At 40.9% G+C, this 23,775-nt stretch overlaps 1 protein-coding gene across 1 annotated transcript in view; it reads left to right on the top strand.

Moving 5' to 3' along the window:
* ASAP1 (ArfGAP with SH3 domain, ankyrin repeat and PH domain 1) overlaps window positions 1–23,775 on the top strand; it is a 291,905-nt gene that overhangs the window by 255,105 nt on the left and 13,025 nt on the right. The window contains exons 24-29 of the mRNA XM_019552858.1: window positions 3–95; window positions 2,495–2,723; window positions 8,196–8,249; window positions 12,969–13,130; window positions 18,329–18,395; window positions 22,283–22,341. Of these exons, the coding sequence (XP_019408403.1) occupies window positions 3–95; window positions 2,495–2,723; window positions 8,196–8,249; window positions 12,969–13,130; window positions 18,329–18,395; window positions 22,283–22,341 (664 nt within the window). The remainder of the gene's footprint in view (window positions 1–2; window positions 96–2,494; window positions 2,724–8,195; window positions 8,250–12,968; window positions 13,131–18,328; window positions 18,396–22,282; window positions 22,342–23,775) is intronic.

Raw genomic sequence — 23,775 nt, 5'->3', positions numbered from 1 at the left:
AGTCAGGAAAGCTAAATCCACACGTACATGTAGAATATGAGTGGAACCTTCGGCAGGAAGAAATTGATGAAAGTGATGATGATTTAGATGACAAGGTAAAAATGAATTTTGAATGTTTGAAATGGGTTTCCTGGGAGTTGTCAGGATTTGCTTATTTGTGGAAATGTAAGAAGTAATTTAAAGTTTAAGATGTAGTTTCTATTTAAAGATTTTCAAATAATGGGGATATATAGTTCTTTAACTGAAGTAGGTATTCAGAAATACTAAAAGAGTACATAGAATGTATCTTTAGTAGAAAGGGTCTTTGGTTGCAGCCATGTTGGTCTAAGGACATAGGCAGGCAAGGTTCTTTGGGTAGATGTGATATCTTTTATTAGACCGACTGGGTAGTTGGAAAAAAAGTTCTTAGCAAGCTTTTGCGCTCCGTCACCCTTCACCAGGCAGAGGTGGACTCTGCTGGTCTGAGACTCCAGGGAATGAGAAAAGCTAAAAGTGTGGTAGGAGGTCAGTGAAAATGTAAATAGGTAGAGATAAGCAAGACAACAGGAAAAACAGGGAAGGGAGAGGGGAAGAGAGCAGAAGGGGAAGAAAAGGTCAGAAGGAGACAACAGAGATAAAATACAAGGTGGAAAAGAGGTTGTTGTACAAAAGGGAATAGTTGGAGATCAGAGGAGCAGGAATGAGAGAAGCTAAGAGGTGTGATGGGATTTCAGTGAAGATATAAAAAGGTAGAAATTAGAGAAACAAATGGTAAAGCAGAGGAGGGAAGGGGAAGAAAACGGTAAAACGCTCTTTTTTTACTTTGTATTATTACCACTGTGGTGTTTTCTCCTTGTCTTGCTTATCTCTACCTATTTACATTTTCACTGACAACCTACCACATGTTTAGCTTCTCCCATGTCTTGGAGTCTGAGACCAGCAGAGACTCGCTATGCCTGAAGAAGGGTGATTGCACCTGAAAGCTTGCTAAGAACCTTTTGCCAGCTACTCAGTTGGTCTAATAAAGATACCACATCTACCCAATGAACTGTGCCTGTCTTTAGCATAAAGTTATTGTACACATTTTAAAGTTGGTTGGTCTGGGTATTTTTAATTTCAGTTTTTAAAGTTTAACTTTAAGAAGGAAGTGAAATTGATCAATACAGTTGCTGTCTTTTGCCCCAGTGTTTTCCTCTCATTTGAAATCAGTAATGTTTAGCCAAAACAATTCGTAGTACCTTTTTGTCTTAAGGACTTACAGAAAATGTACTGAACAAAGGTTAGTTATTGCAGAAATAATCCTAGGTGTTTTCATGAGGGTAAAAGGAAGGAATAGAGAGAGAGCAAAGCCTCAGGCAGGAGGAAGGAGGTGTACGGTCTAATGATTAGCGTGCTAGGAAGGGCTGGGTTCAGTTTCCTGCTCTGCAGTGGACTTCCTTTGTGAATGTGGGCAACGACTCTGTGCTGTCAGTTCCCCAGTTATAAAATGGGGATACAACTTACCTACTTCACGTGCATGTTGTGAAAGGAAATATATTAAAGCAGCAGTCAGCAGCTAACAGCCATGGTCTGGATCTGGCCTGTGGTGCCATTTGGTCTAGCCTGCAGACGTGGGGCATTGGCACCAGTTTTCCCCTACTGCTCTGGGGAGGAGTGCCACCCCAGGGAGCAGCACTGGCTGTGGGTACTTTCCTTTTGCCTCCACTGGGAAAAGCAGTGGTGGGGGCTAGGTCCTAACACCTGTCCTCTCTCAAATCTACCTCTGACCTGATGTGGATCAGACTGGCCCACAGCCTTAAAAGGATGCAGATGACTCTATTAAAAACAATAGGAATTGTCCATTGCTACCGGTAAGGGGGACCACGTAAGTACTTCAGAGCAGAAGACTGGTCAATATTGCGGGGGGGGAACCCTGTCAACTGCCAGAGCAGGAAACATGCCAAACAGCTTGGCCTGGAAACTTCTTTATATACCTCAGTAGCCTGTGAGAGCATCACTTATAACACTTGAAGTAAAATCTGGCCCCACTAACGTTAATAGGAGTTCTGCCCTTGACATGTTTAGACTTAATAGGTCATTTAAGCTGAAGGCTTACTATTATCATCTAAATAATACTTTAGTGAAAAAATATTGAGATGAGTAACTTAATGTATATTTTTACATGTATGTTATTTGTTTTAAACCCAGTAATCTAATGGGTTGTCACTTGTTAATGCCAGAATTATTGATCTCTCAGTTTCAGAGGAGTGGGAGTTTCAAGAATAAAGACGCTTTAGGGGCTTTGACCTAAATTGTCAAACCAACAAGCAAAGACACTATATTAATATCTATTTGCATTCTTACATAAACTTTTTAGCTATGTTAACTATTTAGTTTGCTATGTATGCAATCTATTTTACACTGACACTAATGTAAATAATGGGAGACTATCCAGACTCTAAAACATGTTTGATGAATATATAAGAGCTTTCTGTTGAATCCATGTTACAACATAATTTTTTCTTTTTGCCCACAGCCTAGTCCTATAAAAAAAGAACGTTCTCCAAGGCCCCAGAGCTTTTGTCACTCTTCCAGTCTTTCTCCACAAGACAAAATGTCTCTGCCTGGATTTAGTACTCCTAGGGACAAACAAAGACTCTCCTATGGAGCCTTTACCAATCAGATTTTTGTCTCTACAAGCACCGATTCACCAACCTCTCCAACAGCAGATGCTCCTCCTCTCCCTCCTAGAAATGCTGGAAAAGGTACGTCTGTTTCACACATTTAAATGGAAATCAAAATGATTTTTCTGTTTGTCATACCTAACTAAACATGTGGTAGCCCTTAAACATTTTGTGTGTTCTTCCTCCTTTCTGAATTTTAATTTTATATAGTCTGCATCTGGAAAACATGAATTTTGCAGTGCTGAAATAAAGACCTTTACAATTATATTATTTTTCACACCCTTGTGATCGTAACAAATAGAAACCAAAATACTCTTGGCTAAAATGAAGATGGCTGATTTATTCCACTTAGCAGTAATTCTGCCCAGGTTATCCTGGGTTTCTTGGTTATTTCAGTAAGGAGATCCTAGACTTGAAGCCAAGCCAAAATCCCAAATCTGAGTCCCTCAACATTTTGGTAGCTAGTTGAAAGTACTTCAAGTTGCTGTTTGGTGCAGCTTCAGGCAGAGAAGACAGAAAATCAGTAGTGGAAGCCCAAGGGAACTTCCAGATTGCTGGTGAACTGCCTGTTAGTGCTAACACCCCCTCCCTTATAACATGTCAGGACTTCCCCATGTAGAACTGCTGGAAGTTAGTGAGATGGAAGAAGGGTAGAAGGAAGGACTCAAGCCATTCATCACACATCCAGCGTTCTAGCGCATATGTAACTTTTCTGAGCCTGAGGGTTTTAGGCCTTCACTAAGGAGGACAACCATTTACCTTTATAGAATTTGTCCATGAAGAACTGTGAGTTTGTGCTAACATTGCGTAATGTTCACCATCTGCAAGTAACTTTAAAGCCATAAGATACTTGTTGCCTTTTTTATTATCTTTTGTAATAGTGTTTCAAAAGGAAGAGGTCTTAATTCTGAAGAGTTTTCAGATTTGATGTTTTACATTAGTTGGTAACAATGACTTACTAATCTGTCCAGTTATTTATACAACACCTGAAACTTGGTTGAGGGAATATGAATAATCTGTGGAGTAAAAATAGTTAGCTTTCTTTTATTCGGGTAAAGCTAGTCTTAAAGCTTATAAAACCCCACATTTTTTCACTTTTTTTCTTTCCCATAACTTCTGAACAGCCAAACTTTGTTTTTAAACTGCACTTGTAAACTGGGGAGAAAATGTACTCCATGGCTTAGAGCCGAAAACAAACTTTCAACCATGATTGAATTTGCCCAGATGAATTACAGACCCCTGATGGTAATTTTATTGCGTAATTTTACATTTAATTTCCTTGGTTTTTATATTGGTTTCAGTTCTCAAAGGTAATGAAGAAAGGCTCTCATTAAAATGCACAGCATACATGGATGAAATACACTCGGTTAATTTCAGAGAACAGCAATTACATGATTCAGATGCCATGCTTGGGAAAGAGTGTTCCACCAGCAGCATTAGTCATGTATTGGTGACTAGAGAGTTTCCTGAGTTGTGGTTTTCATACAGAAATGTTGCCAGTTGACTGACTCCACATCTTTGTTTATCTGCCCAATTTTTTATATTTGCTCATTTGTGAGAATTTGGGTTTCTGCGTCGGTTTCACTTGGGGGCTCATTCATATTGGGAATAAATATGCATGTTGACCTTCCTGTTGGCATAATAAGACTCACAGTGGTAGGATCTGAATCTTCAGGCTGTTTCCCTTAATGATAAAGAGCTTGTGTCTCATATTTCTATGTACACTTCAGTACACTGGAAGAACTCAGTGACCAATAAAGAAAATAGTATCTTTGTTTTGAATTTTAGCTTTTGTGATAGACCTAAGGCTGATTCAGGAAATTTTACTTGCTTAGAAAATGCTCTTGAAGTCTCATTTTATTTTATATCCATGCTTAGATGCCTTCATTAATCATGGCTCAGAGGAGCAAAGGAGCAGAACCATAGGCCACATGGAAAGGAGAGTTTTCCTTTAGGTCCTATCATAAGGCAGTTTGTTAGGAGCCAAAAGCCAAACAAAAAACAAACACTAAATTATTTAAAAGAGTACATTATTGTGCCATGGAGTGTGAATGCACTTTTCTGCTGAAAAACTGTGACGTGCAAACTCTCTTGGACAATAGGAAATGTCATATTGAGAAACTGGACAGGGTAAAGGTTAAAGCCTCTTTGCTTCAAAATTGTCCAAGCAGTATAAATCTGCTAATGACACCAGACTTCTTCTCTGGTGACATCAGGTGCACTGTACTGAGTCTGCTTCCATGGCCATGTCCATCAATATAGGTTTAAATGGGATCGTAAAGAATTTTACCGATTTAAAACTATCCTTATGGGTTTTTGATTATGAAAATCATTTGGACACTATCAAAATAGTAGTAGAATAGGGGCTAATCTAACAGTACAGCTACTTACCAGTGTTCAAGAATCACTTCAGAAGCAATTATGAACATACTGCAATCTGTCACGTACCTCATTCAATTTTTGTTTTTTAAATTACTCTGTTGAAACTTTCTGAACAAAATTAGACCTTGGTCCCCTTCCCTCTCACACTGTTAAGAGACCCAGGCATGGAGACTGACTTTTCATGAGATTTTTTTCCTTCTTTAGAAAGAATTCATGGAGTCACTTCAGATCCTCTAGCTTGGCCATCTCAGACCATAGCCATGTAATTCCTTTCAAACGAGCTTGGATAATAAAGTGAGATTTTTGTTTTCCATGCTAGACATGGAAATATGTTAATATCCTGAGTGCCCCATGTAAGGGTGAGTTTATTCAACCCATAAATTACTTTGAACTTATCCCTCCCCTCCCCCTTAAATCCAACTGTATCGGCTCCTGCTCTGTTGTGAGGCCCCAACAGCTACCATGGGACCCTGCTAGAGCATGGAGCCAGTCCATAGCGGGCAGTTAGGCTTTGGGTTCTATTTTTTAGCAAGTGGCTTAGCTTTTGAGGAGTCTCTTAATATTGTTTTGTATCCTTTGGGATATAAAATTTGAATAAATCTTTTTTCAAAGCATGTGATGTACTTAAATGAAAACACCTCCCTTTAGCCCTCTGTAAGCTGGCTTCATTCGCCAGTGAAGTTCCCTGGTAGCAAGGTCCCATGGTGTTTGCTGAGATGTCACAGTGGAATGGAAGCCATCAAGTCTGAACCTTGTATGGGGGAAGGAAGGTAAGTTAAAACATTTATGTACTGAACACCACTTTTGCCCATAGTTTTTAGTGCATTTGGTGTCTAAAAATTAATTTGGTTCATTTTAAAATTGTATGTATAAATATTATGCAATCTTTGAGTTTGTGCGTGCACTTGTAAGGTATTGAAAAGTTTCTTCATGTCTGAGGTAAGCTTCAGTCTTTAGTTGGGTAGCCTTTCCTGTAATAAGTCCTAAAATCTTAAAACTCCTCCCCATGCATTTAATTTAGGAAGAAGGGCATGTTTACTGTCCTTGTCTTCGTAAGAAACTTGTATCAATTGCCGTAAATTTGTTTCCTTTTTTATCTTTTTTTCCCCCCAAGAGTTGGTTTATTTTATTTCCGCTAAAAGCAACTACGTATTCAGCATAAGCTAAACTGAAATCAGTCTGGTTTAAACTGAGTAAGTTTTTCCGTGCAGTTTTTTTAGGCGAGTTTGGCTAAAGTGGTTTAAAATTCTCCTGGCTCTGCTCTCTTGAGAAACCCACAATGGATGTGTCTACATGTGTATTTAATGTGCACAAATAAACTCTGGAGCTTATTGCGCTGGAGTTTTTTGTTCCCAGATGCACTGTTTGAATGTGTGCCTGGGAGCAAAAACCTCCAGACCATGTTGCTCTGGAGTTTATTTGTGCACAGCACGTGGAGCTTGGTCAGAGCAGCCCGGGCTGGCAGGGGGCTGCGGAGGTGACGTTTTACTGCACAACTCATTTGGCGGCTCTTCAGTAAGCGTCTCATGTAAATGCACCCAGTTTTATAACCGTTTGAAATTCAACCAACTTTATTTAGTTATTTAATTTTTTTGCACAAGTCTTCAAGCCTCCCTTCTGGCTTCATATGTAAACCAGTTTTTGTGACGTTTGTCAGTTTTAACAGCCATTACTCTTAAGTAATAATACGGTACAACACATCTGTTTCACTGAGCTTGATTAAACGTTGTGCAAATGTATGTTAGAAACGTGATGCTCAGGGAAGTGTTGCACCTGGGTCTTTTAATTCTGTAAAAGTTTGGGGGCAAATCTGAGCCAGGTTCCCAACTTAAGGTGATACTGAAAATAACTAACATGGTTCTGCCTGTTCCCATCAGAAACTCATTTAGACTTGGCCATTTGGAATCTGGTTTGATTTTAACCTTCTGAATTTGTTTCAATACCAAGCGGGAAACAGAGCAGGGCACATCCATCTGTAGTGCAAATTTTACAGCTTTCATTTCAGAAGCCCCTTCTTTTCATAGACCAGCTCGATCTTAAAACTACTTAGTTTCTTGTCTCCATTACTGCTATGGGAGGAGTAGCCCTGGAGTAACCCTGATGTCCTGGTTAAGGGAATTTCCAGCCAGTTTAGACTTATTTATTCTTGGGGGTTTTTTTTTTAGCTTGAAGAGCTGTTTTCCATGGTGTTTACCTCCGTAAGAGGGGAGGTCGCCTTTGTTTTGCTGTTCTAACCAACCAAGCTCTTTGTTTGCTGTCATGTGCTGGATTCTCACCTTTATTTTAGGAGGTCTTCTTAGCTCTGGTGTCAGTTTGAATTACTCGTGAACATGGGGGACCAGAATTGTGCACTAAGTTGCAGACACTCTCACCTCCGTCTTTCTTGTACAGTGGCATTGACATTTAGGTTTACTGGAAATATTTTATCTGATGCATTCTATGAATCACATTTACCTTTTTTGCACTCGCATCAGTCTGGTGCCTGATAATTGCCATGTAGTCGACTAATAAGAAGTGAAGGAAGACCTGAATATGCTACTTTTCAACTGATAAGCATTTAGCGTCTAGCAAAAATTCTTGTTCATTCCTTCAGTTAGTTGTCCCACCTTCAAGGTCATCTGATTCTATACGACCTGAATGCAGTATGACCTTTTTCTTGACTTGTGTGTATAACGATGAAAAAATATATATTCTGACCACACATGGTAGTTTTGTGTTTTTTATATCTTGTGGTTTTGGTTAAGTAAAACAAGCTATTTTGCCCAAACAGCATATTTTCCAATACCTTAACGGGAAGAGAAATTTAATTGCAAACATGTATTCTCACATATTCATGCATGTGAACAAATTCAAAATATCAGTGCTAATTCTACGTCTTGACTCACATTTTACCTGGAATATTTAAGTGGTGACGCTTATAAATACAGGGTTATAGCTAATGTTAATGTGCAGCACAATGCTGAGACTTTAAATAATTCTTCTAAGTAGGGTCTTTGTGATCCCTGGTTCTCTAATACTGGAGATAAAACTGAGACAAATAAGAGAGAAGGTCTTGAATGAATGAAGCTTCTAATCTTACCAGTGAACAATGTTATGCCTCTCATAAATTTTAAAAATAAGCAGTGTTTTATGAAAGTACCATTTTTAACACAAACTTACTTTCCTTTGCAGTACCGGTCCAACCATTAGCTGGAATACTGGTTCTTCCATTTCTCTCATTCAGTGGTAAAAAACAAAAAAAAGTACCTTAGGTTTTCCCACTTTAAAAAACACACTTTCTTGAATGGTAACAGCTTTGCATGTAGTACTAGTTCACAACTTAATAGAACCTATACTAACTTCACAAAAATGGAAGTACAATGCACCGTTAATTGCAGACCTTTTGCAGTTCTTTAACTACCCACACAATGTTTTAATTGCTGTGTATCTGAGGCAGTTGAATACTTTTAAGCCTAGATAAATGTTTTAGCATCTTAGGCCTTGCTACACCCTATGCTGCACAAATGGTTACTGGTGTTAGCACTAGCTTGGAGTTTGGAGCAGTCACACCCATAGTCTAGAAACCTCTTGCTGCCCCTGCCTGCACAGCTGTGACTTGCCACTAGAGGCCTGGTGAGCAGGGGCAGGACTAGGAGCCGTAACCGAGTTACCGCTTGAGGGCTGGAGAGCCAGGACAGGCTTCTACCCCTGCTGTACAGGCGGGTATGAGAGATCCTGGGGTACTGGAGGACTTCAGCTGGGACAGCACATCTGTAGTGGGGCAGAGGGCACACTGTAATGTAACAGGAGCTGAGTAGTGTGGATCAGAGAGAATCCTGCCTTGGAGTGGCTTAATTTTGAACCTCATAATGAGTGCTTAAAACTACTTTAAGGTGTTATTATGTGGACAGCACAGAGGTTTCAAAGCTCTAGGAGCCAGCCAAAATTACCATGCAATAAGGCCTTTACCCCATTAAAGGTTGTCTGTTTGAACTCTTGTAATTATGCAATACTGAGAGTTGCTAGTTACAGCATAGATTCCAATACTTGGATCAGCACTGAACACGGGATCATAGATCTCCGTATCCTATCACCCGGTTGCTTTTCTGCTGTTCTGAGACCAGTTATAGCTCTGAACATGTTTGAAGGCTTGCCCTCTGGCCATTGTTTTCCTGTAAATGTGCTTCACTGCTTTAAAGAGAAGATATGTTGTTCAGTAATTAAAGCAGGAGAGTGTTTACAAGGGCTCCTGGGTCTGTGAGCCTGTTTACCCTCTATACAATGGGTAGACTATTACTTACCTTACAAATACGTTAACAGGCTTAACAAGTGATTTGAAATCCATGTAATGGAAGCAGGGTTTAGGTTTGCTATTGCTGCTGTTTTATATGGAGTTCAGGTATTATCACATGAATATTTGAAAGCTATAAAGTGTTAAATGTTTTAAAAACCTCCTATGGAGTCTCTAGACACATTAATATCATGGGATATTTAAAATGTGTGCGTTTCAGTATGATTCTCCCTAATGTTTTAATTGTGCAGTGCTGACAAAAAAGAGATCTTATTCATTTTGGTTCTGAAGCTTTTTGCAATGGCAATGCAGAGCACTGTCCCGAGTTTTGAGGACCTTGTCTGTTTTTAATTTGTTTGAAAAGAAATTTCTAATTACTGTGATGTAGACGGACTGCACTTCCATGAGGCAACCGCTAGGTGGTGGTAGGGTGAAATCGTTAGATCATCCATTGTTTGCAATTGTTATAGCATGTAAGCATCTCTGCAGTGGAGATTTCAAACTATTAGCACTTTTCTTTTACCCTAGCATACCACACAAATACGTTTCTTACCTGTAGCTTTGATATTAGTGTGAGCAGGAGCACAATGAATATTGAAGTCCTTCCGGTTTATGTATTGAGTTGCTCCTAATTAATGCTCCTACCCTTTAGCTTTAGCATACATCCTTTCAGACAAAATGAAGGTCTTCTTTGTGGTACGGGTCCACAAAATCCACAAAAACCAAGGGTCAGAGTGCCAAAAGGGTCTTCAGTTTTGGTGGGAGAAACCTTTTTTTAAATTGCGTTAAGCTTTTAAAATGACGTGGAAGTAACCAAAGTGCATTAACATATTTTTTGCAACAGATTCTTCTTCTGTAACCTTACTTTTAATTCATAACATTCATTCATTTGGGAGTGCCCTCCCAGATACTAGTGCAAGTTAAGTCTATTTGATCACATTTTATCTTTTTTCCTTCTTTAGCTTTTAAAATGACATGCATTTAATCTGTTGCAAAAATTCTGTTACGTAATCTGAATTGAATTCAGTTTAATCTGATCTACAGCTTTGAGAATATCTGATTTGGGGTGAGAGGGTTAATGAATTGGCAAAAAAAGGGTGAAACCCAATTTAAAATCACTTGAGAAAATAAAATTGAAAAATATCACTTTGTTCAATATGAAACAAAAATATTTAGACAGAGGTGCTTTTTAGGTACATAAAGGAAAAGGAAAGGTATGTATGCACAAAACAGCTTGGAGTAGTGCTGCTATTTCCCCTCTTTCACCCAGTTGCTCAAAAGTTAGACCAATACTCTGATATTCAATTCCTTCCTCTGTTTGAGGAGATTTGATCCCACACCACCACCACCCAAAAAATGGCCTTGGTCACAAGATTATAGGATATTCTGGGCTGGAAGACTGAGAAGAATCTCTCTTGTTCTACTTTGAATAAATATTTCAGCGGTGGCTCAAGTAGGAACTAGGCTACACCCTCGTGGGTGTCCTAATTAACCAGGATAGTCATTTTCACTTGTTTGTTTGAAGAGTTCTCCATTTTATACAACATGGAAGAGGTTCCAACAGGACAAATTAAGAAAGGCTTCACTTGAAGTACCCTGTAGGCTGATAGTTAAGGCCCATATCTGAGAAATGAGAGACTGGTTAAATCTCTCTCCTGGACCAGACAGAGTAGATGTGAATGTAGGTCTCTCAGCACCTGCGGCTTTGAGTCTAGTTGTACAATTTTATTTTTTACCTTGAAAGTATTTGTCAAGTTCACAGCTAGTTTTAACATAAATGAAAATGCATTTTCTGGGAGACTGGTGTTTGCCAAGAAAAAAGATATATAGATAGATTGATATTGCCTTGGTTTGGCTTGCATTACTTTAAATACCTTTACAAATGTAGATACACGTGTTACAGTGCCGGGGTTTTCAACCTTTTTTAATAAGTGTACCCTGGGGGGGAGCTGTTGAGCAGCCAGACATGGAGCAGGGGTGGCGAGTGGCAGAGCGGCATCTGTCTGGCCCTGCTCTCGTCCCACCCCGGCCCTGCTCCTGTGAGGCAGTGGCATGGAGTGGCGGCGCTCCGTCTCGTCCCCCTATACCCCCTGTGACCTTTCAAAATACCCCCGGGGGTACGTGTACCCCAGTTGACAACCCCTGTTATAGTGTATGTATGCAAGTGTAGCATAGTCTTGGTAATTTTCAGTCTTGTTAGCATGCTGATATATGATGTTTCCTGGGAAGTGAGGAGGCAGTGCTACTTTTGCATGCATGTCATATTGCAGGGATCACTGATGACGATACTTAGCTCTTAAACAAGATGCCACAGTATTTAAATTCTGTGCGGTATTGTAGGCTCAGAATTTAGGTTCAGAAGAGGTGGGACAGTATTCACATGGGTTCTCTAGCTTTAAGGCCAGATCTTCCAGTAAGTGTCATGTGGAAGTTTCTGTGGGCACGTCTCCACATGCAGGGCTGTGCGCTTGCAGGGGCACAAGTAGCAATGGCACAAATTTGTGCCACTGTTTTGTGCCACCTAGCTTGCACCTGCACACATGTTTTGATGCATAGCAAATTGTCCCAGGTAGAAGTAGGGGAGGCTAGGGCCAGCACCTGCGTTGGCCACAGCAATATTACGTGGCGTCCTGGTGCAGCAGGGGTGCAGATCCAGGAGCACGGAGCCTGGCTGGCAGCCAGAGCGTTGCTCTGGGTGGCCATTCCTTCATATGTTCTGGCACTCACTGTGCACACGTGCCGCACTGCTTTTTCTTCACAGCATTTTTTTTATGCTACCAGAGCCTTCCGCTAGCAAAATTAGCTCCCATGCTGTAAATTTGCAGCATGGGGCACATTTTAACATTGCAGGCATGCAGTTTGGTGCTGCAGAGAGGTTTGCAGTGCCACACACCACATGCGCCTGAACATCTGGATGTGTCCTGTGTGTCTCGAGTCCTGCAAAAAATATCTGCCCGTGCAGTATTCATTGTAAACTTGTGGCCAAAAATACATTGTTTGATTAGCTGCCAAAGATTATCTGGAGCCATTCTAAACAGAGATGGGAGTATGCCTGTTTTATAATTACTAGGTTTAATACTTCATTATGCCCTATAAATGTGAATTTTTCAGTATATTTAATTCACCAAAAAGATACTCATTACAGAAAATGAATGTAGGTTGGGAGCCTATTTTTCAGCCATCAAGGAAGGTTTCTAAAATGTTAGTAAAAATAAGAAGACTTAATTACATTAGCTATTATGATGCTCCATAGTTAGAGTACTAACAATATATTGAAAAGTGAAGTGTCACTTCTTTCTGTTGTGTATAAATAGTGATTCTTAAACCTACTTCTGGTTGATCTTAAACCATTTCCTAGTTTTAAGTTTTAAAAAATGTGTGTTTTTTAACAATGCCTAAAATTTAAAAAGCCCACAGTGATTAATTGATTTCAAAATGTACCTTCGTATGTGTGTGTCATTTTTTTTTTGTCTATGATCCCACAATTAAAATGGCTAAAAATGTGATGAGTGTGTCATTAATCCCATAGTGTTTTGGCATGGCTTATTTTTGTTTCCAGCCCTTTGCTGCACTTTACTGTGGTGTGACTGTGAATTCCTCAGTGCTGTTTGGTGGTACACATCCTGTATTTGTAAGAAGCTTTTTTTTTTTCTTTTCTTCTTTTAATTTTTCAGGTCCACCTTCAACACTCCCTCTAAACACTCAGACCTCTAGTGGCAGCTCCACTCTTTCCAAGAAGAGACCACCTCCCCCACCCCCTGGACACAAAAGAACCCTCTCCGACCCACCAAGCCCACTACCTCACGGACCCCAGAGTAAGGGCCCAATTCCTTGGGGTGAGTTTTAAAATGCAAAGGGAATTTAAAAAAGAAACCTGAATGTAGCTGATATGTCTTTGGTTTGTCTTTGTCAGTGTTGTCTTTCTAATGTTGCTACAATTTAGTGGCAGGTCTGATAAATGAACAATTCCATCTTTTATTATGTCACCAGACTGTCTTGCTGTTCGCTGTACCAATCCAAACCCGTGCACTGTTTATAACCTTCTGCCATTAAGGCACAAACTCCCAATGTTTTTGTACAACAGGACACGTTGTTGATCAAAACTTTATAGAAACAGTTACTACATTCCTGTTCAGATAGGCATATTCTCTCCTAGTGAATCCTGGCTAACCCAGTCAAAATGCTTTTGGTCACTGTAAATCCAGGCTTGTCATAACTGACCCTTTTTGAGGATTGTTTTTTCCTTAAAGGCAAGTCTCTGAAGAAATGCTTCTCCTTTATTTCTACCAGTCCCAGAACACCATGTTCTCCTTTAACCGTAGTAAATACAAGAAGAAGTGGTTCAAAGCAAAATGTTATGAGCAGTAAGCATTTGATACTGCTGCAAATATGCCCAGAGCAAAGTATTTCTCTTGGGCATTTCCAAGTGAACATTATAGACATCCCCAATTTTTCATCTGCCAAATTCAGTTTTCCAAAAACAATGAATCTAGGGTCTATGTGATGCCGGTATGTACCCATTCCAGTGCGCAGGACTTCCTTGGGTCCTTTTACATTGCAGCTTTAAATCCAAAAATTGTTGAATAGATCAGCTTCCTCTACTAAAATCCCATAACTGTCCTATAGATGTCCTGATATAAATCTCCTGAGAACCTAAAAACACTATAAATTACCTGACCAATTTGAAAACATTTAGGACTAGGCTAGTTTTAGACCTGTTTGTGTGTGTGCCTCTATCATCTGTATTTGAGATTCAGACCAGGTGTCAGCACGAGAGAGGAAAAAAAAAGTTTCAGTGAAAACAGTAGTCCTGTTCTAACCAAGAATATAATGTATACCTGTTCGTTGCATTCGGTATGGCCTGCTCCTGAAAACATAGCAAGTGAGAGAGGTTTGCCATATGCACAACAGTTTTGGGCTATTTGAAAATAAAGTGAGAGGGGAATTCCCAATCCCAGGGACCATAGACAGTGTTATAGGCCTGAATCAGTATTGTCAGTTTAAACTGTAGTTATTATGTATGTATATTATAACAGTGCCTAATGGTCAACCAAGAATGAGGTCCCATTGTGTGACATGCTGTGCACAAACAGTAGTGTGTGGTCTCTGCCACCAAAACCTGACAGTGATGACAAGATAGGTATGGAGAAGAAGTATAATGCACGAGGTGAGTGAAGAGCATTATGCCGGCAGATGCTGGTCAGTGCCATATTTTGGTGGTAGCCTTGGTTAGACAGCTTAGGGAAGCAGGCAGGGGAGAAGAGGGGTATGTATAGAGGGAAGCTGAGATGAAGACTGGGAGAAGTTTGAAGCAAACTGGTGGTCACCACAGGGCAAAGAACAAACTCAAGTTAAAAACCCCCTGCTATGGCTACCCCTGCAGCTGCTCCTACAGGCAGGCATTTCTGATTTGCTCTGCTCTGCCTTTCTTTTCGTAAGGCCAGAAGGGGGAAAGGGAATCCATTATCTGGGTCATTGTGCCTCGCTGTCAGGGGTGCAAGAATAGTGTGGACCTGAGGAAAATCTCAGGGTTTTTGTGCTGTGCTGGCTGAAAAGCTTAGACCTCTGAGGAGAGAGATGAAGTGCCATTCTAGCCTTCCTGCGCACAGGAAAATGGGACTTTGCACATTCCTTTTTCCAAATAAGCAAGATTGCACCATGATACCATCAGCAGTTTCCCTACTAACAGCAGTTGCCTCTGGCCCCAACCTTTGGCTATCCACTCTGGTTTCAAAGAAGGGTAACAGTGCAATCAATGAGTGCAGATTTGGAAATGTTTTATTTAAAAGAAACCAAGTGTTTGAGTATCATTTGGCTGAGTTTTTAAAAATAAATGAATTGAAGATGAATGCTTAGCATTTGTTCTTGACATCTAGTTTTTTCATCCATGTACGTCAAACTTTTACAGAGGAGTGCGTACATATGTTTTAATTCAAAGTATTTTAATCTTACAGCTGGAATAAGTGAGGGACAAAGGTTATAGACTTACCCAAAAAGAGCTGTGAATCTTGTAGCAGAGCAAGGAACATAGAAAAAGCCCTGTGTTGGTTCTGTATCTTACCCAGTAGATATTGCTGCCATTAAGTGCTTTTTTAATTTTGAGCTGAAAAACTTTCTCCTTCCTTAGATAACAGCAGAATTTAAAATCATTAATGATGTGCATTGCCTCTAGTGTTAGTAATAGAAACAGCTTTTGTACAGGAGACAGAAACCTGAATTCAAGCTTGTTGGGACATACTAAAGTGTGTGTATGTTTGTACTTTCAAGTATGCTGTATATGCTGTCCGTGATGTCAAACAGACTGTGGTATCTACCTTAAAACATGTATGGCCAGTTCTAAATTAAGAATATTTTTACAGATCATAACCTAAATGAATTCCTTCTCCCTGAATTTTGACCAAGAGAATTTCCCCGACCTTTTAAAGCTAGGATAACATTAGTTGTAAAATGAGAGGCTAAAATGCAATGAAAAGTGCTAGTAGTAGGAGTGGTGCCGCTCACAACGGTAGAATTACCAGTAAATCAGATTGAGAGCCTTTCAAATAAATCTATGAAATATCTACGTGGCAGATAGCAGTGTGGTCCAGAGTTAGCTTAGGTACGGCAAGCATCCTGGCCACAGCATTGCGGAGATGAGTGCAGGCTAGTTTATTCTACAGTCTGCTGTGGCTCAACTCATGCTAACTGTACTCTGCAGTGCAGTCAGTACCTTTGAAAATGTGCCACAAAATTTGGAAGTCTTTTGGGATTTTAAGGTCTGTTAAATGGGAAATTAAATTTTCACTTGGAGAAGGTGTTTAATTAGAAGAGATGGCATTTGCATTCAAGGTTTGGGATTGCTGTCTGATAGCTTAATCTTTCAAAGCTAGTTTCCATCTTCGCATCTTTAATAGGCTTTTTTGCTAGCCTCTTTGGTGCTTAAACTGCATCTTACCTGTTAAGGTTTCAAGAAGACCAATTTTTGCTTTACATCTGACCAAATAAGTAGTTCAAAATACTCCAAAATTGTTACCAAGATTTAATTTGGACCTTTCTGCCATTACTAAGAGACCTTTGTTACATTAGCTATAGGGTCCTACTGGAAAAAATGTATACAGTCTTGGCACTGGTCTTGTTCTGAAATATATTTAAAATAAATGAAACTCATGAAATGCTTTGAATCAGGTATTACTGAGGAACTTGCATTCTGTACTTGAGTTTTGAGTGCAGATGATTCCTTGAGCAAAGACCATTCTCTCTACTACTGTAAGTTGAACAGGTTGCCTTTCAACAGCTCTCAGCATAAAAAAGGGCTCTTTACTTGGGATGTTCTGAAATCCTTCATAGCCCACCCCTGGCTGGGATACTGGGCCCCCAGATCCATTTTTGTGAATGGTAGAATGTATCTGAGGGCTGAGCGGAGCCTAACTGCTGCTTTGCGATTAATAGGACTTTTAGCCCTGACTTAATGGGAAACAGTTTAGACCCATGCTGAATGAGACCAATGTCCCATCCACATTGCTAAATATGTTTTATTGTTTTTTTCTAATCTTGATGCTCTATTTATGTACTGTCACTAACTTTTTAGTCTCCATGTTGGCATAGCTATTATTGAGCAGAGAAATTAAATTTTAATAAATTTTTTGCTGCTATCCTTTTATTGATCCTTCCATTTGCTAGGAATGGAAACGTCAATCTCAGTTTCTTTGTGTAGGAAGCACATTACTACTTAGCGTGTATCATTAGTTGTCAGTTTAGTAAATTCAGCCTCTGTAGAATTAATTTAAGAGTTTTTTTGCACCGTGGGATCTAGTCATATTAGTCTAATTCTTTTATTGTCAAATTTAAGGCTTGTCAGAAATGGCGTTACAGAAAGAGGATTTGATCGTGATAAGGGCTCCCAAATATAGAAGGCACTCTTAACTGCAGCTGCACAAGTCTTTGTGATGCTTATGATTAATGGAGGGGAAGCGCTCTGTTAGGAGGTCTCAGATGTGCTGACTTCATTTTTGGCTTTCACCGCCTTCTGGCAGAGTTCAGTAAAACCTGGGTTTTTTCTACATGGGGAAATTAATTCAGATTAAAATGGAATATATATTTAAAGAGGAATAGCTAGTTCTGATTAGTGCCCTATTTTCCAAAATAGATTAAGATAATTGGAATAAGGCAATCTTAATCTGGAATAAGAACATTCACACAGGGAGTTATTTGGAAGAGTTGAGCTAATGCTGTAGCCATGATGGTCCAGGAAATATTCAAGAGGTAACAATGCAGTTGGTCCAGTACAAGAGACATCCTTGCCTCTCTCTTTATCTGGAAAAAAGTATTCTGGGGTACTTACTATGTAGACTACCCTTAAATATATACCTACCTCTACAGAATCAGCATTTCCTAAGTAAGCACTAATTTATAATGGGTTTAAAAGACTGTGTACTTTCTAAAGGAAGAAGTTGATTTTTTTTCTTTATTTCACTGTAGCGCCTTCCCATGAACTTAAGGGGAGAGTTTTATATAGATTTTTTTCCAGTTTCTGCAAAAATTAACTTTGAATTCAAAGGAAATTCCCTGCAATGCTGGCTGTATGAGACTGGCCTTTTTCCCACTACTAGCAACTGTTGTTCCAAATACACTGACTATTAGCTCGTTTATGCATACATGAAAGTGAAACGTTCATTCGTAGTTTCATACATTTTAAGATTAGTGGGGACTGTATGATTATCTAGGGTGGCCTGCTGTATATGTTACACAGGCATGCACGCCACAAATTAACCTTGCACTCTGCCTGAGTGTCACTCTGATCCCCTTCCTCTGCCCCACCTGCTTCTCTGCCTTCTGCTCCCTGCCTCCTCTGCTGCTCTGCTTTCTGCACTGTCTCTGCCCTGCCTTTCCACTCCCCAGCCTGCCTTGTACCACACGTGGAAACTGCCCATGCCACCTGTAGTATGTGTCCTGCAAGTTGGCCACCTCTGGTTTATGTAATGATACTTACTCTTATATGTTAAGGTTTTTTATCTCTATTAAAAATGCAGATAACCTAATCATTTTTGCCCCTTAGGTAATGATTTGGGCCCATCTTCGACTAAGACTGCAAACAAGTTTGAGGGGATGTCTCAGCAATCAAGGTAAGATTTGTAACTGTTTGTGTTTGTTAACGATGGGCTTGAAAATCCTTCCAGATGTCGCTGACATGTGAATCATGAATCATCCTTTCCAAAATAGACCCTAACTAACCCTTGTCTATACGTTTTCTAAACATGTTTCCTACAGTCATATTTGCAGAACTGAAACACTGTATGGTAGGGATGAAACAGTAGCAGCAAATACTGCGGTTGCATCAAAATGGAACACAGAAATGTTGTTGCACTAGGTTCTGATCCAGGCAACCGTGAACTGTACACTCGCATCTTCTGACATTTAAACTACTACATAATTTGATCATTTTTACTAAGCAATGCTTCTTGCCCCTACTGTAGAGTATCAAAAGGTTGCAGATCACTCATTTGAGGTGGAGCCTATTTCTGTAACACAGCCGACTTGAGTCGCATCCATTTTGCCTGCATCGTTTCTCAGCCTGCCAGGGATAAGTGTGAGGAGATATGCTGTCTTTAACGCTGACTGTTCGTGCCAGTTTAGTATCTTCCCCCTTCCCCTTCTGTAACAGAAAGGATAGTAGACTACTGTCACCGCGAGCCAATGTAGTTACTGTGTTGTTAGCTAAAGGGTTAGACGTGCTGTGGCTCTGAAAGGCCGTTTCAAACGCTGACTACTGTTTTAAGGTGGGCGGGCAGGTTTTTGTTGCAAATGTGTGGCTATATAACAACACATTTGTGTTTCTTTAAGATAAACCTAGGAACTGACTATAAGGCATTATTAACATTGCAAATCCCAGTTCTTTAAGGCAACAGAAAATTGCAACAGAAAATTGATTGAATCCTGCTTTGATATCCTGACAGTATTGCCACTCAGCTGCCCACATCCTCATTGATTCGATCTATTTTTAAATGATTTTTTTTTCTCCTGGGTTTTTATTTGGAGGCAGTTTTTTATTCTATTAATTGGGGTTTTTTTCTTCATGACTCTTGTCTCCCAAGCCATTGGGGATGATGCGTGTGTTCCTGAAGTACAGTTGTTAACCTCATGATGCTGTGTGGGTATAAACAGATGTTGTGTTTGGAGCAGGATCACCCAGCACAGGTGATCTATTTCATTCATGTCTACAGATGTCGCTAGGGTCATTGTCCCTCGGGGCGGACCCCTGCTGTTCCTGGGGCTCCAGGAATGGTGCCATGCCCCAGCTTGGTTCCCCTGCTTGTGGCAGTGCCCCCAGGATCCCCTGCTTGCAGGCGTGCTCCCTGAGTCAGGGCATGGCAGCTTAATATGCATGCTGCAGGAATCCCCAGGGTGCATTGCATCAGGCCCCCAAAGACCTGGGAGTGGTGCCGGCCTGGGCAGCTCGAGAGTGTGGCCAGTAGGCCGGTGCGAAGCGGCTAGTATTCACTTCGGATTTGGGGGACAGTGATTCAATTTAGTGAGTCGAATCACTGTCCAAATCGGAGATTCAGTTGCTGCCAAATCAGCCAGATCTCTGAATTGAGCAGGCCCCATCCCCTGCCCACTCTCCTAGCCCCATCAGTGACTGCCCCGCACTCACCAGCTCCTGCCAGGCAGGGTGGGGATCCCTGCTGCCCTCCACTACCCCACACCGTGTGAGGGGGCTCTGCCACGAGCCCACAGAAACCCCAACAGCCGCTGTAGCAGCTGGTGAGTGTGGGGCTTTTTTTTTTAGCTGGGATGCTGGGGCTGGGCCGGGCCATTGACGGGGCTGGGAGAGTGGGCAGGGGTCACTGTGGGCAAACTACCCTTGCCCATCTCCTCCCAGCTCCTGTTTTTTTTTTTTTTTTTGTTTTTAAAGAGCTGGGGCATGGGGGCTGGATGGGGCAGCCATTGACAGGGCTGGAAGAGTGGGCAGATGTTTGGGGGCTGCTCGCGGGGACTGAGGGAGCAGGCAGGGGATGGGGCCTGGCAGGGTTCCCCCCCATGGTCCCCCCCCGCCCCTGCTTCTCCCCACTTATCAGCATGGAGTCTGGGTCCAGCTCCCTGCAGTGGTGAGTGCCCGAATCTTTTCTGAATCAATTCAGAGAGCTTTGAATCAATTTGGACCTTTTTATCGGTCTCCTGATTCTATTCAAATTTGAAGATTTCGTCACTGAATCAGGCTGAATCTTCTCCAAATCTAATCGGGAACTGAAGCTTCACACAGCCCTAGCGGCCAGCTCTGGGCTGCCTATCTTCTCCCAGAATAAGTGAACACCTATCGGGGTGAAAAGGCAGCACAAACTGTGACTACAAATCATCACACTTGCAAATTTGGGCATTTGTGCTGCACCAAAAGGCTAAGATGTCTGCTCACTTGGGTTTTGTGCCACCATAAAATTGTTCATGGTGGTACAACATGAGATCTTTGCAACCTGTGATGGCCACTACTATCATATTCCATTTATCACTGTTTTAAAGGGGGCACAAAACCTTAAGCAGGCAGGGAGTCCTGTCAGTATTGTGTAAAGGAGCCAAGACCCTGAAGTGAAAATCCTGTTAGAATGATAACTTCAGAAAAGCAGAATAACAGTTCAGTAATTTTTCCTATCTTGGCAGGGTTTGGTTGGTCCTGGGCCAAATGGTAGTTTGGTAGGAATAAACAGAGTTAATGAGCCAAATGCTTTTACAAGTTCAGTAGTCTGAACAAACAGGGTCAACTATTGTGCTTGTGTCTAGAGTGGAGCATTTCCAATTTTTAACAGTATCTGCTCACAGACATGCAGTAGCTAAATTCCCTAATCTATTAATATATTCAGTGGTGCCTTTGCGATTAAAAATGGAAGAGACGTACTCTACTTTTTCAGAATGTTCCATAAAATGAGCACTCGCCCTTGTACAAAACCATGACAGTCCATCAGATATACCCTCACCATTGTCTTATAGTGTATATTTTGGGCAGTTTCACACCACATGTTGAGATTATCTTTTACAACATGTCTTTTATCCTTGGATTATGCTCTTACAACACATTTTTTATCCTTGAATTATGCCTCTGAATACAGCATCAGTTATAAGAGGACTTAAAACTTAATAGTGATGTTGTAGTCATGGTAGTCCAAAAATTTTGCAAGAGGCAAGGATTTCTTAGGATGCTGTCTTTTATTAGACCAGCTGTATGGTTGGAATAGACAGCTTTCAAATGCAACACATTCTTCATCAGGTCATTAAAATTTAAAGAAACAATGTTTCTGCTCATCTTTCTTTTGTGACCTGTGACATATTATGAATGCATAGTACTATTTTTTGGTATGTACTGTTTTATTCACATTTACCCATTTAAAACAGGTACATTCTGGAAATTGTCTTTTTTTATTTGGACTGGATCAGTACTTCTACGTGCATGATATTGGTCAGTTAGGGTTGGGAAAAGTTGTGGTCCCTTGACACTACCTGCCAGAAATGCTGGTTTAGACACAACTGTATCGACAAAACTCTGGTTTTACTAGAATAGTCCACTTCATTTGGCATGGAAGTCATTGTTGTACCTTTCCAAAATGTAGTTTTGCCAGTGGAGTTACCAGTATTCAACACTATAAAAGTGATTTTGGTAAATCAGTGTAAATATGACCTGGATAAAGTTTGGGGTAATTCTCCAGTTACATAAAAGAGTAGCATGCTGATACTTACTGTGCTTTTGGAAAAGAGAAAATATAGTTATTGTTAAAACTACAGTGTTCAAAGGATGTAGCTGTGTTGTCTAAGGATGTAGGCAGACAAGGTTCTTTGGGTCACTTTAGTGCAAGACTGGTTTTGATGAAGAGCATGTTCCTGTTCCAGGGAGAGCGTAGTGTGTGTATTGGTTAGGCATGAAATCTTACTGTAATTTACTTACTGGATTTTTCTGAACGGTAGATTGGTGTAATTAGCAATGTGCCATCACTTTAAGTTCTGACAGTTCATTTCTCTTGATTAGCACTGGGACTGCAAAGACTGCACTTGGACCGAGAGTTCTTCCTAAACTACCTCAGAAAGGTAAGGGGTTATTTTTCGTTATTTATTTTTAAGCATTTACATAATTGTTGATATCCAAAAGACTGGGAAAGTGAATCAGCCCATTGCTTCAGCCCCTTGAACTAACGGCAGCACATAGGACAAACGTGTTTTATATACACCAGGTTCTGCAGTGGAATGGCACACCAGGGAGTAATGTGACTCGCATCACATCAGCTGTCTTTCACTCCCCAGCCCAAACAATCAGGTACCCATTTGGGTGGACTAGTGAGGGCCTTTTAACATAACTATGGAGCAAAGTTCAGACTTATGCCTCAGGATCCACAGAGAGATTCCTGACCCTCTCTACCAGTGCAACCTGGAATCTGAGGTATTTTCTTAGTCCCAGTCCTGGGGGTAGCAGGGAAACAGTACAAACATGACCTAAATAACTTTGGCACTCACCTTTGAACTGAACTGATTACATTTCCTGACTTTTTCAACACTAAAAAAGATCACTGAGTAGTAAAATCAGTTGTGTATGCTGCCTACGGAGGAAAGCATCTCTAGTGTGTATGCTTTTGAATTATGAGACTTGTTTGCCATTAACATCTTGAATGACTCCAAATAATGGTGATGGTTATCAAATTAATCTAGCCTTTTTTACAGGGTTGAGAGTAGGTGGAAGGAATCTAGCAGTACATGAATCAAGGGATTTGGGACATAGGAGAAAAATTGTTAAAAGAGAGGAGAGTGTGGCATCCAAACTCAAAGGAAGTGAGCAGGTTTGGCAAGATGGTGGTAGCTGCTCCTCTCCCTTGCTGGCTTTCCTCCTTCCTTTGTCCCCAGAAGAAAATAAAAGAAAGAACATAAGATAGAAGAAAAGAAGTCAAAGATCATTAAATGCACGTGGAAATCTGTTAGTAGCAGCAGCTGACACCTTAACTAATGGCCTAAAATGTTTCAGTTGTGTCTAAGGGTGCATGTGCGCCATCAGCAGACCGCACTAGACACACCTGCAGCAGAACATGGCATTCCTCCTCTGTGCAGGCTGCTCCCCTGGAGAAGTGCAGTGTTGCCGCTGCAACATTTGTGTGGCTACAGGCTCCTGCACAGGTAACGGTTACAGCGGAAGAGCTTGCTGCATGCTCTCAAGCACCCAGCATTCCCAGCCTAAGGCTGCATTGCCACCTCTTCCAGAAGTTTCAAACGGGTGTTTTTCCCACTGATATGTGGAGCATTGAAATACCTATATTAGTCACAGAAAACCCAGTGTAACCTATCCTGTCCTGCCCCATGAAGCCATACATTGGTCAGCTGCAAGGAGAGAGGTTTAAGAGACTAGACCATGCAGGATGGCAGGCGAGAGCATCTCTGAGCACTGAAGGGCACTGGGGATGTCTCGTGACAAGGCTCCACCTCAGCAAGGCAACTTCTCTCTGGTTGTTGTTGCCTTTTGTGGTCTGAGCAGCATGC

This window comes from Crocodylus porosus, unplaced genomic scaffold, assembly GCF_001723895.1.
Source record: "Crocodylus porosus isolate Cpor-Errol unplaced genomic scaffold, CroPor_comp1, whole genome shotgun sequence".
In the NCBI taxonomy this organism is placed as follows: Eukaryota; Metazoa; Chordata; order Crocodylia; family Crocodylidae; genus Crocodylus; species Crocodylus porosus.
This window is presented reverse-complemented; position numbering and strand designations above follow the sequence as displayed.